Genomic DNA, 14,481 nt, shown 5'->3' with positions numbered 1-14,481 from the left:
AACAACACAGAATATATGCCTGTTGGCATTGAAAGCTGCATGATGCAGTGAAGCCATGGCATCATGTTTGCACAGTGAGGGTTTGCTAGCAGGGCTAAAATATCTTAGAACTGGAGGTAAAGGTCTTGGTTGAACAGATTTTACATACCTACTGTATATCCTTCTGCTCAATACCATGACCATTTGTAATGATCAGGTTTTCAGTGTCATCAGTCTTGACATCAATGGTGTCTATGCAATTGTCACTGGCATAATGCTGCAAAATGTTAGAGACAGGCTGACAATAAACAATAAACATCATCTACCTGTATATCATAAACAAACTCGAACCACAGTGGGCACAATTTACAGTAGAAATGCCTTTTGGGATGCATCCTTGAGACAGTTGTCAGTTTAGGGTCACCTTTGTAGAGAACTTCACATGACAAAATGTGCCAGTGATCATTGTGGAGGCAGGAAGATGTAGAGAAGTGTCTGCCACAGAGGCTGCAGTGTGAATGCTCATGTGATTGGCCCTTGCTGTTACTGCCATCTACCACCTCGATAGTGTCTGCGCTAGGTGGTAAAGTTTTGAGTGATTGCACAAAGCTTTGCCACCACCACTGGCATAAACACATCATGCTATAGTCTACAGCAACTGGTCCTGATTCTTTATAATGATCTTTCCTTTCTCCTTTGGTTCTGAGTCTATGACCTTCTGCCTTTTCACTGCAGCCTGTGTCGATGCAGCAACCTCTCTGTTCTAATTGTTTTGCACCATCTTGAAAATCAACACAGCAGGATCTACTACATCATAACTGTGAGAATGGTGCTACATGAATATATGGATGATGCCAAGCATATACTGTTAATGACACCACAATGCTCTTTTAGCCCCTAATGAATGACAGAGATGACAAAGTTAGCTCACCATCAAACTTGATATGTGAAGTGATGAAGAATGACCATTTCTATGATCACTGACAACATTGAGATCTGAATGAAGTTGTAGCCAAGATGTCATAGTGATAATCACTGACAATGTTGAAATCTGAGCAAAGTTGTAGTGAAGATGTTATAGTGATAAGAAATGTCAGAGTATGCCAGTGGAAGCTCAGGTTAGAGAATTGCATGTGGATCAAGCACCATCCTGTGAAAAGCCTCTGCCCATAATGTGATGATCAGTCAACTAGAAGGGTGCCAGAAACTTTATTAATATCTGTGGCTGAATAGTGGAAATACTCATGCATAAATTCCTTACTCAGAGAGCAAGGCCATTTTCTTGGTGTCTGTGATGCAAATCATGCAGATGCAAATATCACAGTTCAGCACATGATTTGAACTTCGCAATCAATTTCACATATAAATTTTCTGTGTTGCCACAACTTTTTATGCTTCAAATGATATGTTGTTTCACCGGTGAAGGGGTCCAATTTATGCTCACACAGAGTCAATGCAGTGATGGCAGATCATCATTGATCAAGATTAGTGGCATAATCAGCAAAACCCCTCTTGGGTTTCACCCAAGATATTCATGCAATGTTTGCTCATACACATGACAGTTCCAGCAGTGAGGAATCTCAGATTTCAGAAGCTAGAGAGTCGAGGCACTAGATAGTGAAGTCAAACTGGTCACTTCAAAATATGTGATGAATGCTGCTTTAACAAGCTTCATCCCCACTGACATTGAGTCTGGTGAATATCCTCTAAAAATACCATTGATTCTATTGAACATGTACACTTAGTGCTAGTATGTACCTCCTAGCAGATGGTGGTTTATCCCAGCCAACTATGCTACATGATTGTCATAAATTTGTTTTCTTTAGCAAAGTCCGCAAAGCTCTCAAAATGCAAGCAGTTGTCTTACAAGATGTCATCTATGTTTTGTAGAAATGATGCATGAAATGGTAATGGAACAGTTTTCACTGATGTGCCAGTGTTGATATGAGCTTCATGCACAGATCACCAGTGTGGTTGAGATCTGAATAGATTTGCATCGATTTCTTGATGCCCTGGACCAGCTGCAGCATATATGAGCTTGCCTTTCATGGATGGAAAAACTCCAAGAGAGAAAGGTGCATCTTGCCAGTGAATAAAGGTGAGGTAATCAGATCACTCACCTCTTGTGTTTCCTATCATCCTATCCAGCTGATCCTTCCCATCTGATTTGTCTGAGTCATCTGCTGAGGCCCTTGGACATGATAATCCATTTGCAGTGATGTGTTTGCCAGCTGATACATGTTCGAGTTTGAAACTGAATAACTTGAGGTATGTGACCCAGCACATCATAGATGCATTTGGCAGATCCAGCTCACTGATTTGATGCAAGTACTTCACGCTGACCTCAAGATCAAAAAGTATGCTCCAAATGTGGTGATGCAACTCCTTCGTAGCTCTGAAAATGTCATATAGCTCAACCTTTAACTGTGAATAGCAGGGCTCAGTCACATTGAATGTATAAGAGCTGAATAAAACTGAACATTTCACTGATTCTTCATATTGGAACAGTACCCAGCCCATGTCATGAATCAATGAATTAACTCTGAGATGACCAATTCATTTTGAAACTCACATATTCCTGGCTGTATGCACACTATGAGTTGATAATCAAAGTTTTTGAGCACAGATGCATCTGATATGAGCTTCTTGAGCATCCATAGCTGCCTTTTGGCCCTTTCTGAAGATGAATTCTTTTTCTGTGTCTCATAACAAAAGAGTTAGTGGCTTCACAATAAGAGACAACCCTTTTATTCATCATCTAGCCACCTCTGCAGTCCCTAGAAATTCACGTACTTCTGAGATGTTCTCACATTCAGGCCATTTGATGATCTTGCTCATGAGTCTGTGATCGATCTTCCATCCTTTGAGTGATACCACCATGCCCACTACCTTGAGCTTTGACATAGCCAGTACTAGTTTGCTCCTCAACACTGTGATCTCAGCCTCGATAAAATGCCTCAGGAGTAGGTTGACTGTGGTAGTGAACTCATAGACAAATCAATGAACATTTGAATTAGAAAAAATAGTCTCATTACCATATTGAGATCGTGAACTGAGTGCATATATATTGTTGGTGAATACTGCTGTGAGTTCAGGACTCATGGGTCCAAGCACATAAGATGTGGCATGCTGAGACTCCTGCATAGCATTTGTATATCCCTGTGATAGGCAAGTGACATGCATAGGTCTGAGAAGTGAGTGGAAAGTTGTGAGGTCATGAAACCCTGCCACCAGAATGCACACATCATATTCAGATAGCAAGTCACAGAGCATATATATAGCCTGACCTATGAAATTTTTAATGAATTCATCTGCCCATGGAGAAAGTGCTGAGTCATAAATGGTAACAGCATTGAGAGATTCAAGATTGATGATCATTCATATATTCCTGTTCTTTGTCGTTATCACAAACATGTTTGTGCAATATGATGCTGAGGGATACTCATATTTCCTGGCTTATTCCTGAGAGTGAAGAGCAGACCTTACCTTATCCTCAATTGCTTTCAGAATGGGCACCAGCCAATTTACCCAGGGAATGTGGATATGTGCACCCACCACCTCTCTATGGTCTGTGATCTGGCAGTACTGTTTGCTGCATTGTGGAGTGAGATGAGTGTAAATCACTCTGCTCTATCTCTAATGAATGGGATGATACAGAGGAGTGACTGATTCTGAAGGGTGCAAGGTCCACAGGTTACTTGTGACTGACTCGAGAATGTAAAGGTGTGGTGAGTGTGTTTTGGTAGTGGATGAGGGTGTCATCTGACAGACACAGTTGATGGATGCATTACAGAAGGTTTCATTTGGATAACTGACCTTTTAACACAGGCTATGACAGAGCACTGATCCTGTTCACATGCATATTATGTTACGAAGTGTTCCCTGCTAGAACGTTCAGAACCACGTGTGCTTTCTCACACGTACTAGTCCACAACGTGGACAGAGACTCAGATACCAAATATACCTGACGTCTCCAATAGTCAGGCAGACTATTAGCAGGGTTTATAGTGTGGTCAAGCCTAGTAGACGATGTAGCAGGGAGGTCCTCACTCTACCCTTGCTAGGCCTTGGCCGCTACAGCTACTGCGCGTTCATCTGCAGGTTACTAGGTTCGCTGTTCTGACTCTAGCAAGCGTACGAGCTTACTACCTCTTGAGAGCGAGTACGATTGCATGAGGGTTCTAGAACTGAGAACGTTCAGAGTCACAGGTGGAAGAGGTTATCTTCCAGCTGCTGCTCCGCCCCTTTATATAGTCGCAGATCTATAGTCTGGGGTACTAGTACAAGGGGTCCTCTACACTGCCTCAGTGATAAAGATAGGTGAAACACACCGGAGCTTAGCTGCTGCGAACCAGGTAATTGGTGAGCTAAGAAAAGCGTAGGTAAAATACCTGAAATATGAAATGGGAACCAAAGTCCTGGATCGCAGATCCTGGGGTTAGAGTTTGAGAACCCGAGAAGCTGTCCTCGGTCACATAGTGACTAGAAGCTGTCCTCAGTCACATAGTGACTGATATCACCTGACCGTGATTGGGCGTCTCTTCTAGGTGCTTGTTCATGTAGATCACGTGACCATGAGCGATGGTACGTTTCGTAACACAAGCTTCCCTCTCCAACTGCCAAGACCTCTTGGCAATTAAACCATAAGATCCTGTCTTCTCCGTCTGGGCTTCCGCTTCGAGGAAGGAAGTATTCTTGAAATAGTATGCGTGGAGCTGTCGTGTGATTCAGCGGAGGATTCATCATTCGTGCCGATGCTTGATTGTTCCGGTGCAGGGCTGCTCAGAGACTGGTATCTCCGTTCGACTTGATCAGCCCAAGAAGTCTGATTGGCACTTGATGATTCAGAATCACTGTTGAACAGCTCGACCGTCCGTCCACTGCGATGCACTTGTGAGTTTGAGGGACTCGGAGGAGTTCCTTGCTTCGTATTGCTGCCAGTACTTGGATTCGAGGAATCAATACTGGAGTTCCATGCATAGGTTGCCTTGGGATGCTTGGGTGATAACGAATCAGGGATTCGTCCTGCATTCCATTGGTTATTTTTGTGCAGTGGTCGTGACCTTGATCAGTTACTGTTTTCGGAAGTATCGTTTGCCCGAGGTGGCTTTGGACATTCAAATGCGTGATGTCCGATACGATTGCAATTTCAACATCGACCAGAGAACTGTCCTTGTCCTGGTTGTGAACGGCGAGAGTCTTCACGAGTCCCTTTGAATGGCTGATTGATCCATTGGTTAATGGAAGGTGAAGACTGCTGGTCAGGCTTAGTCGACTGCTGCTGCTTTGTCTTCTTCTGTTTGCCTTTCTGGTTGGGACATGTCTCCATATGCCATCTGAGCATGCTGTCTGCTGAAGAGGAAGATGTAGACGATGAAGTACTTTTATCGTCATCTCCTTGCCGTCTCTTGTCAAATTTTCTTTGGACAATGACCTTGATACCACGCCATTCTTTTTGACTGAGATCGAGCGATGACATAAGCACTTCCTTCCATATTGATGTAGGGAAGGCCATCTGGTCATCGTGCGATGAATGAGTACATATGGCGCCAATCCGAATGGTGTTCATGCCAAGAATATGTTCAGACATTCGATCGATGTCCATAGGTTCCTCATTGTCTTCTTCTGCTTCCTTCTTCTTTCGATCGATATGGTGCTCTCGACTGTCGGCTCCGAGAAGAAGCTTGACAAGCTTTTCATTGACCAACTTTGTTACTAGTTGCTCAATCTGCTTTTGCATCTTTTTCGTGATCGATGGATCGTTTGAGGGTTCTTTTGATCCGCGGGATGAATCCTTTATTGATTCTTTTGATTCGATGGATGCGCGCTCATCCTTCTTCATAATTGAAGAAGTCTTCTTCTGCTTCTTCTTTGATACGGCTTGTACGGGCAGGGTTCGATCGATGTTTGGCTTCTTTGCGGGACATTGATTCATCTCGTGTTCTGGCTTTCTGCATCGATAGCACAAGCATTCCTTAATTGGATGGCTCCATACTTGTCATATTCGTCGTGCCCTGTCGACGTCCATTGCATTGGGATCATCTATCTCCATCGAGTCTCCTTCATCCATTGAATCACCCTGATTCGCATGTGTGATGAAATCGAAGATATTGCTTTTTCCCTTATGGACGGTTCGCAGGTCGTTGACTTGTCTTGCCACGTTGCAAGCATCCTCATACGTAGTTGGAGGATTAGGAGTAAGGAAGACTTTTTCTGCCAACTTTGATTCCAAGCCTCGCTTGAAATGGACGAGCTTGGTATAGTCGTCGTCGATTTCAGCATAGCGAAAGAGGATGTCGAGATTCCTGATGTAATCGTCGACCTTTCCTTTCTTCTGCCTACACTGATTGTCGAGTAGCGTTTGCCATGCTTGGTCCTTGGTTGCGACTCCCCCATACTTTTCTTGGAGCATCATCCGAAAGTCGCGATAAAGTCCTAGATCATCCGATCTTCCTGTAGATGCGATCATCGCTGCTTCCCATGATTCGACCCATTTTGCTGCTGCTGAACCTGGTTCGAAGTGGGATAGGATGAACGTTATCTGACTATAGTCGTCGTCGTATATGTGGATATTTGCTTGGAGATGTCGTTCTCCAGCCTGGAGGAATGACGTAAACATTCGCTTATCTCCTGCGAACAGTCGGATCTTTCCTAGCTGTAATTCCTCTTTTTCCAATTCTGGTTGTGCAGAATTATACAGCGCGTAGAGATTCATTTCCATGAGATATTCCTGCCACTGGAATTCCAGACATGTCAGTCCTGGATGCACTGGTGGTCCACTAGCTGGATCGTACCGTGCTTTGATGGGATTTTGACCAGTAGTTCCCAAACTACCTGTTTGTGCCATGGCCGACTGTGGCCTTATTGGTACTCTGAGTGGCGTTACTGGCCTTCCTCCTTCCGAGGCTGTCCTGGTTAAAGGTGTCATCCTGACTCCTTTCCATAATCCTAACCCATCGTAGGGCTTCTTGGATGTTGGCGTAACGCTGGAGTCGCCACTCCTTAGTGAACTTGGATTGATGCCGAGAGGATTCCATTCCTCCCGTCCTTTACCCTTGCCTGATCCTTCAGCGTCCTCTGGCCTTGGATCAACTTGTATCGATTCTCCTCTAGGAAGGTCCGTATGCGCTAGGAATTCGTCCTCGAAGTCCTTTGTGATGTCCTTCCTATTGTTGATTACCCGTTGAATTTCTTCAACGTCATGTTCAAGCTCTCGGAGCTCCTGCTGTTCTTCTGGGGTTGTAAGGTTCTCCAGCCGTTGTCGTCTTCACAATGCAATGGCTCGCGTATTCCTGACATCTGTGAACCAATCCAATTCTTCATTGGTTGCATCGTTCCATGACAATGGCGTCATGTGTCCTTTGCCTCCTGGATAGCCTACCGGCTCATCTCCAGAGTCCGATTCGGATCCTTTGCTTTCGCGATACGACATTTTGCCTTTTCTTGGTTCTTTAACCAATTGTTTGTCGATCGCACGGGTCCGCGTCTGCACACAGTATTCTTCTGGATAGTCACACAAACTACCGCTAGTTCCTTGAATCTTCTTGACTCCGAATTGCCTTCCCTGGGAAGGGCTTTAGCACATCTTCAAGGTGTGCCTCAGATGAGGGCTTCTCTTCTGGATTACCACACAGGTAACCGCTAGTGCTTGAGTTCGATAAACACACAGATTTGATTGAGCCACACAGGTTCGTGGGTGACCACACAGGTTCCCCTTCCTTGTCGTACCAAGGTAACCACACAGGTCCTGGAAGTGACCACACAGGTCTTGATTCTCCTGTAGCGTCCAAGTAGACCCCACTTCTTGTAAGTGGTTCTAAACCTAAACAGGTTGACCTATAGAAAAACCTCTTCCAAATGTTATGAAGCGTTCCCTGCTAGAACGTTCAGAACCACGTGTGCTTTCTCACACGTACTAGTCCACAACGTGGACAGAGACTTAGATACCAAATATATCTGACGTCTCCAATAGTCAGGCAGACTATTAGCAGGGTTTATAGTGTGGTCAAGCCTAGTAGACGATGTAGCAGGGAGGTCCTCACTCTACCCTTGCTAGGCCTTGGCCGCTACAGCTACTGCGCGTTCACCTGCAGGTTACTAGGTTCGCTGTTCTGACTCTAGCAAGTGTACGAGCTTACTACCTCTTGAGAGCGAGTACGATTGCATGAGGGTTCTAGAACTGAGAACGTTCAGAGTCACAGGTGGAAGAGGTTATCTTCCAGCTGCTGCTCCACCCCTTTATATAGTCGCAGACCTATAGTCTGGGGTACTAGTACAAGGGGTCCTCTACACTGCCTCAGTGATAAAGATAGGTGAAACACACCGGAGCTTAGCTGCTGCGAACCAGGTAATTGGTGAGCTAAGAAAAGCGTAGGTAAAATACCTGAAATATGAAATGGGAACCAAAGTCCTGGATCGCAGATCCTGGGGTTAGAGTTTGAGAACCCGAGAAGCTGTCCTCGGTCACATAGTGACTAGAAGCTGTCCTCAGTCACATAGTGACTGATATCACCTGACCGTGATTGGGCGTCTCTTCTAGGTGCTTGTTCATGTAGATCACGTGACCATGAGCGACGGTACGTTTCGTAACATATTACCACTTTTGGTGATGAGTGTCCCATGTTATATTAGCTAGATGCTTTGAATTGATCACGTAAGTGACTTCAACACCTAGTTCATGATCATAAGTGTCATATGGCACTACTGGTTTGATCACAAATGGGATGGGCATTTAAGCTTTTGATTGCAGGTGGCATTCTGTGCTAACAAATTGATCACAGATGTGGCTGAGCAACTAAAACTTGATCACAAATGCCATCTTGAGCACCTAATTTGTGCTCATGAAAAGAAATGTCCTAACTCAGTGTTCTTTGACCTGTGCTTAATACTCCTGGGTTCTTGTCCATCTGGTATGTTTGCAAGGTTTGTTTCTTCTGCAAAGTACCTTCTAATACTTCTTATGCTTCCTATAGATGCCTGTTAACTGACAAGATGGGCTGTGATAACCATATCAGACCTAAGTGGTTGCCTATATCTCTAGACTTGTTGTTCAGAAGTTTTGCAATGTATAATTTGTGAAGGCAGAGTTTGTGATGGTCAGCAGACAGTAAAGCTTTAAGTGCAGTGTCCAAAGATAATAAGATTGAGCTATATAGAGTAGAGTGATGAGACTGAGATTAGTGTAAATGGGTCTCCTGCTGTCTGACTATTGTATATTGCAAGTTATAACCAGGGTTTATATATTACAGTGGACAGCTCATTGCTGAACTGCTCATTACCATGAAAAATATCTAAAATGACTTCTAGTAGCTGCATATGTATCTGAAACATGTTTGAAGAACTGTCTCACTTATGCCTAAATGTCTGGCCTACCCTTGAGTTTCTTCTGCCAAATGACATGTTCATTTTCCCAGTCCTTTCATTCTCTCAGACTCATATCCTTGCCTGACCCTTGACTAACTCCATCAGTCTCAGTTGTTAATTTGAAGCTTTGTTCTGAAACTTCTGTCACCTCATATTTGTCACAAACTGTAATATTCCACATTTTCTAAGTGCTCACTTCATGATCACATAATCATACATGTGCATATCTTAAGTGCTCATATCATGAGCACATATCACATAATCACATCACATGCAGAAATTCTGTGCACATATCACATGCACACGTCACAAGACAGGTACTAACTATTCTGCCTGATAGATAAGGCACCATATCCGAAGACTAAGATCTGGTCGCTTATCCTCCAATAGAATAAGCTCCTACGACATCGTGAGAGATGGAGCTTCACTACCTGAGAAGGTAGTCCTATAGTTAGAGTAGTTATAGTCAGGAGGCATGACCACCTGACCCTGTAGCCACATGGCAAGGTCTCATGATAGTGTCATACGACTTCATAGATTAATGCTATTGGCTTATCTCAAGATAGCTCACAGGTAACACTGAGCTTCACCTATCTTTAGACTGTATGCTGAGTCACCATTCACATGGACCCACTGTAGGTGTGTCCATGAATCTGGTAGATAGTGTATCAGGGGTCTGACCCTGCTTGTATATATACTGAGGCTGTCTGGGTCTACATTTTCAGACTTATCTACCTTCATCAATACTCGATACACCTGACTGCTACTGCGACTTTTCCTACAAGTCCAGTATGCCTCTTATAGTCTGTGACACCTCACACTTCGACTTACAGTATTCATATAAACAAGTAAGACTTCAGACTTTGCCTCATATTAGGGTCTTCGTGACAGTATTGAATGCATTTTGTGATGTCAGTGGAGATGACCATGAGTGGGAAGGAAAGGCCATTTTCATTCAGCTTCCATGCTCAGCCTCTGCTCATGCTCATCAATGTGTTTCACTCTCATAGTCTGAGAAGTGTTTGTGAGAAAATGTGCCTCACTCTGAGTCAATCAGGCAATTGCCTGCTGATTGATATTGATAACATGAACCAAGAGAGCCACTTTCACTGAAAAATAGAAATCCATCAGGAACTGTAGCCAGAATTGCATCAAGATGCTCTTAAGTGAGACACATAGTTGAAACAAAATCAGAAAGGGATGGTAGATGAGTAGATAGAGAAGAAACACCTGAGATTTCGCTTGAAATGAACATCTGAATCTGCAGATTTGGCATGTAGGCTCAAACAGGCCAAAGCTTGCAATGTACCAGTTTGTACCACTTGCCCATGTACTAAGTCTATAATGCATTTATAAATGCCCTAAGTATCCAATGAGAGTTGAGATGAGATGTTGAAGCAGGTAATTATAAGAAAGAGTATGAAGCAAGGAGTCGTATAATTTTAGAGGATGTAACTGTGAGAGAAAAATGATGTCATTATCTGAAGTCACTGATAGAAGTCCTTGAAGAGAAAAAAAAGTCTGTCTGACCAACAAAACATAGTCAGCCCCTTTCTAAGCTAGAGGAGTCAACTTAGAATAAGTCATGGAGGTCTCAGAGCTCGAATCCAGCATTGACATTTAAGGTAGATGCTATGACCAGCCTGTCTATGTTATGATGGTGTGAGAATCTGACAACTTGGGCTTTGACAGGCTCTTGTGCAGGATTGTCAAAGGGGTATGTGCTGAGCTCGACAGATCCACCATATCAATATTTGATGTGAATCCAGAACCACTGAAGCCAGGGCTGTTCCAGAATTCCATCATGGCTGCCATATTTCTATAATTCAACAAAGAAGTGATGGTCAAAATGTTCTCCTCCAATCTTGATAGACACATTTCTGCAGCAGCTGAGGAGATGGACTAATTTGTCACTGATTCCTTTAAGTGACCAGCAAAAGCTGTCAGAATTGAGCTCAACTCCTGCTTAATCATATACCTGTGTGCAGCTCAAGTTAAGCTCAGAGCCTGAGTTAACCAGGAACCTTGATCTTGAACTTTCCTTGAACTGTTGTTTCACAGGCCATCATGAAGAGATGCTTGAGTTCTATAGTGATCATGCTCACATAGTGATGAAGAATATTCATCACTTATCTGTAGTTTCACACATCAGATATGCCAGCCCCAGTGAGTGGCCTTTCTCATCTTCAGCTCCTGCTCAATTCAGTTTCTCATGCTCATCTTCTAGTTTGACCATCAATGTCTGAGTATCCAGTGTCATAATCTCCTCTAGGACCTTATCTTCTGCTGCACAAATAGCTGCTTCTCAATCCAAGCATGTAAGCCCCATCATGTGCTTCTGTAACCTGGAAAAACTCTCAACAGAGCTTGCAGAGGTAAAGACACCTCTGTATTCATGCCTGGTCCTCACCTATCAATATGCTGTCTTGAATCTGCAATGTAAAATGATGTCCAGACCCTTTAGGTCTGAACCACTTGTTAATCTCACCCATCTTCTTCTTTTCTGCTCTAGATTTCTCCACCTGTCTCCATCCAGCCTCTGTATTGCTAGGATGAGGTGAGAATGACAGCCTCTTTTGCTTTAAGTCTGATCTGCTCTGAATTCTGGTGAACCTTGTAGAACTCGCAGGCTGCTAGACTCTGGTTGACTTGGGCTGTCCTCCTTTACTCACCACAACATCCCCATCTTTATGCTCAAAATCAAAATGAACTGCCTTTTAGATCTTATTCTCATGATCCAATTTGACTGTGGCTTTTGCCTTAAATTGAGTCGTAACCAGAAATGAGTACAAATCCTCTGATGAGACCACAAACACATTGCCTTGGATCGCATCATGACCCTCTCACATCAACCTGACTGTTTGACAAATGCCAGACTGATGTGGTGGCAGATCATGCTCATGATTCTTTCCATGCACATGCATTTTCAATTGAATAAATTTTCCCCTTTCCAGGGAATCTAGGAAGGCCAGTGCCATCCCACTGCACAATTCTCCCCTCAGCAGAATATTTCAGAAGGCCTTCTCAGATCAATACCACAGTCTCTGAGCATTTTTGCATAGCTAGTGAATGGTCCAAGTTGACCCCCTTGATCTTTCTACACATATAACATGACTTTTGCTTGTCCGTATTCACATGAATCATGTAACTGTCCATGCTCTGAAACTGAGGCCTGAACAATTGAAGCAGTCTTCATAGAAGTGGACTGTGTGACAGTGATTCTAAGCTGTTTCATCTCCTCCTTGAGCTCTGAGACAGAGGATTTCTCTGCCTTGACATCAGAGCTTTGTTTTGCCTTTCTTTTGCTCTTCTCCCTCTTTTTCTTCTTTCTCTTTTCATGATGTTTCTGCCAATCATTATCATCTGAAATGTCAGACTCTGAACCTGAAGATGAAGAACTTGGTCTCTTTTGATGAGATCTCATTTTCTTACACTCTTCATCCCCTGAGCTATCCATGTCTGAGCTCGATGATGACATCTGCACTGTGCTCTTTCTCTTAGAATGCCTCTTTTTCTTTCTGTCCTGCTCTGACTCTGTATCCTCAGATTGATAGTCAATATCATGAACGTTGCACCACTTTCTTGCCTCACAATCACCTTGTTGATCAGCAGAGGCACAGATAGGATCAACTGGCATCCCAACTCCTTCTTAAGATTGTCTTTAATCCACTCTCACAATGTCTCTGGCAGACCCTTGTAAAACAATGCATCATGCTCCTCTTCTATGATAAGCTTTTTATCTACTTGGTCATCCACTTTACAGTCAAATCCGCTAGATGTATTTTCAAGAGTACACTAAGACCTGATCATCTCATCACCACTGGCCTGCTTTAAAAAGCATTTAAGCCCTTCTGCTGATATCCTTTGCTTCCCATCTGAATATGAATGAAATACTCAAGGTGTGCTCTCACCTTGTCCCAATCTCTAGCCATAGAGCTGAATGCCATCTCATACTTCATTGTTCTGAAAACATCACCTGAGCAGTAGTGCATAATGTGACTGGGAAGGTCTGCTTTATCAATCTCAGCAGCCTTCACCACTGCCTTCAATGTAGCAATGAACTCTGATAGACATTTTTCTTTGAACTCGGGTGCCTCTCCCACTCCTGGCAAGGGCATTGGGACTTGAATAAATGAAGAAGACATTGTAACAGAAATCACAGAATTACTTAGTAATGCTTCAGCTGCAGCACCCAATGATTCAGGCATAGGTTGCATAAACACTGAATAAACTTGATGTGAAGGTTCTTCCCTGGAAATTGTTCCTCTTTGCAATCTCCTCATGGGTCATAGACCTTAAGACTTGAGTAGATGCTGCTACAAAGATTCAGCTTCATGGCCATCTGTTGATAGGGGCCATCGGTTTGGCCCCGTGGAGCCATCTTCTAGAGAGCGGGCGACTCCCGAACTCCTGGCCGTGCAGCGGGCTGGCTGGGAAAGTCAACATATGCCTGCATTGTTTCACATCGCATAAGCAGGTTTCTACCACAATGAAGCTCACCTCGGGTGTAGAAGAGTTGAGCTCTCCCTGTATTCGCCCTCAGGATGTGGACGATGAAGCAGCGGCGGCGGCAAAGTCTAACGATGCGTTGCATGTGTTGAACGTCGTCAAGGCGTACGGCAACCCGGGGTATAAACTCGTGGATGATGTGAGCTTTGGCGTGCCCCAGAACACGATCTCTGCGCTTCCTGGCCCGAACGCTGTGGGCTGACATTGCATAGCGTTATGACCTGGAATTGCTCTGCAGGTGGTGACGTGATCCCGATTCCCGAATGAAGGAGACGTACTGATCAACGATGTTTCTGTCGTTACTCAACCACGAGTGGCATGCCTTTACTCGGAGTCTATCCACAGTCCGCAAATTACCGCGATAGGTACTGCGTTGACAGTCAGGGAACATCCGAAAATCTACGAACGTCTCGAGGGGTTACATCGAGGCGAAGAGCTGCAACACAACTTCCACGTGTTGATGCTTGCTACTTCGCTAGATATGTATGCAGACCGTTTGGCTACAAGCCTATCCGGTGGCAACCAATGCAAGCTGGCATTGGCAATTGCTCTGATCGTACCTGACTTCTTCATGTGTGTGTGATTTGCGCTGATTGTCCTGCAGGTTACCCATCGGTGGTTCTCGTCGAT

General features: G+C 44.0%; 1 protein-coding gene across 1 annotated transcript; it reads right to left on the bottom strand.

Annotated features, from left to right (window-relative positions):
- Positions 1-5,977: 5,977 nt before the first annotated feature.
- LAESUDRAFT_763195 (uncharacterized protein) lies at positions 5,978-7,411 on the bottom strand (the record flags this gene model as incomplete). The annotated part of the gene is made up of 2 exons (XM_040913219.1): positions 5,978-7,244; positions 7,323-7,411. The coding sequence occupies 2 exons, from the start codon at positions 7,409-7,411 to the stop codon at positions 5,978-5,980; spliced, it is 1,356 nt and encodes a 451-aa protein (XP_040759830.1).
- Positions 7,412-14,481: the final 7,070 nt, after the last annotated feature.

This window comes from Laetiporus sulphureus (genome assembly GCF_001632365.1).
Source record: "Laetiporus sulphureus 93-53 unplaced genomic scaffold LAESUscaffold_52, whole genome shotgun sequence".
Lineage (NCBI taxonomy): Eukaryota > Fungi > Basidiomycota > Agaricomycetes > Polyporales > Laetiporaceae > Laetiporus > Laetiporus sulphureus.
The sequence above is the reverse complement of the archived record's forward strand: the minus strand, read 5'-3'. Positions and strand labels throughout refer to the sequence as shown.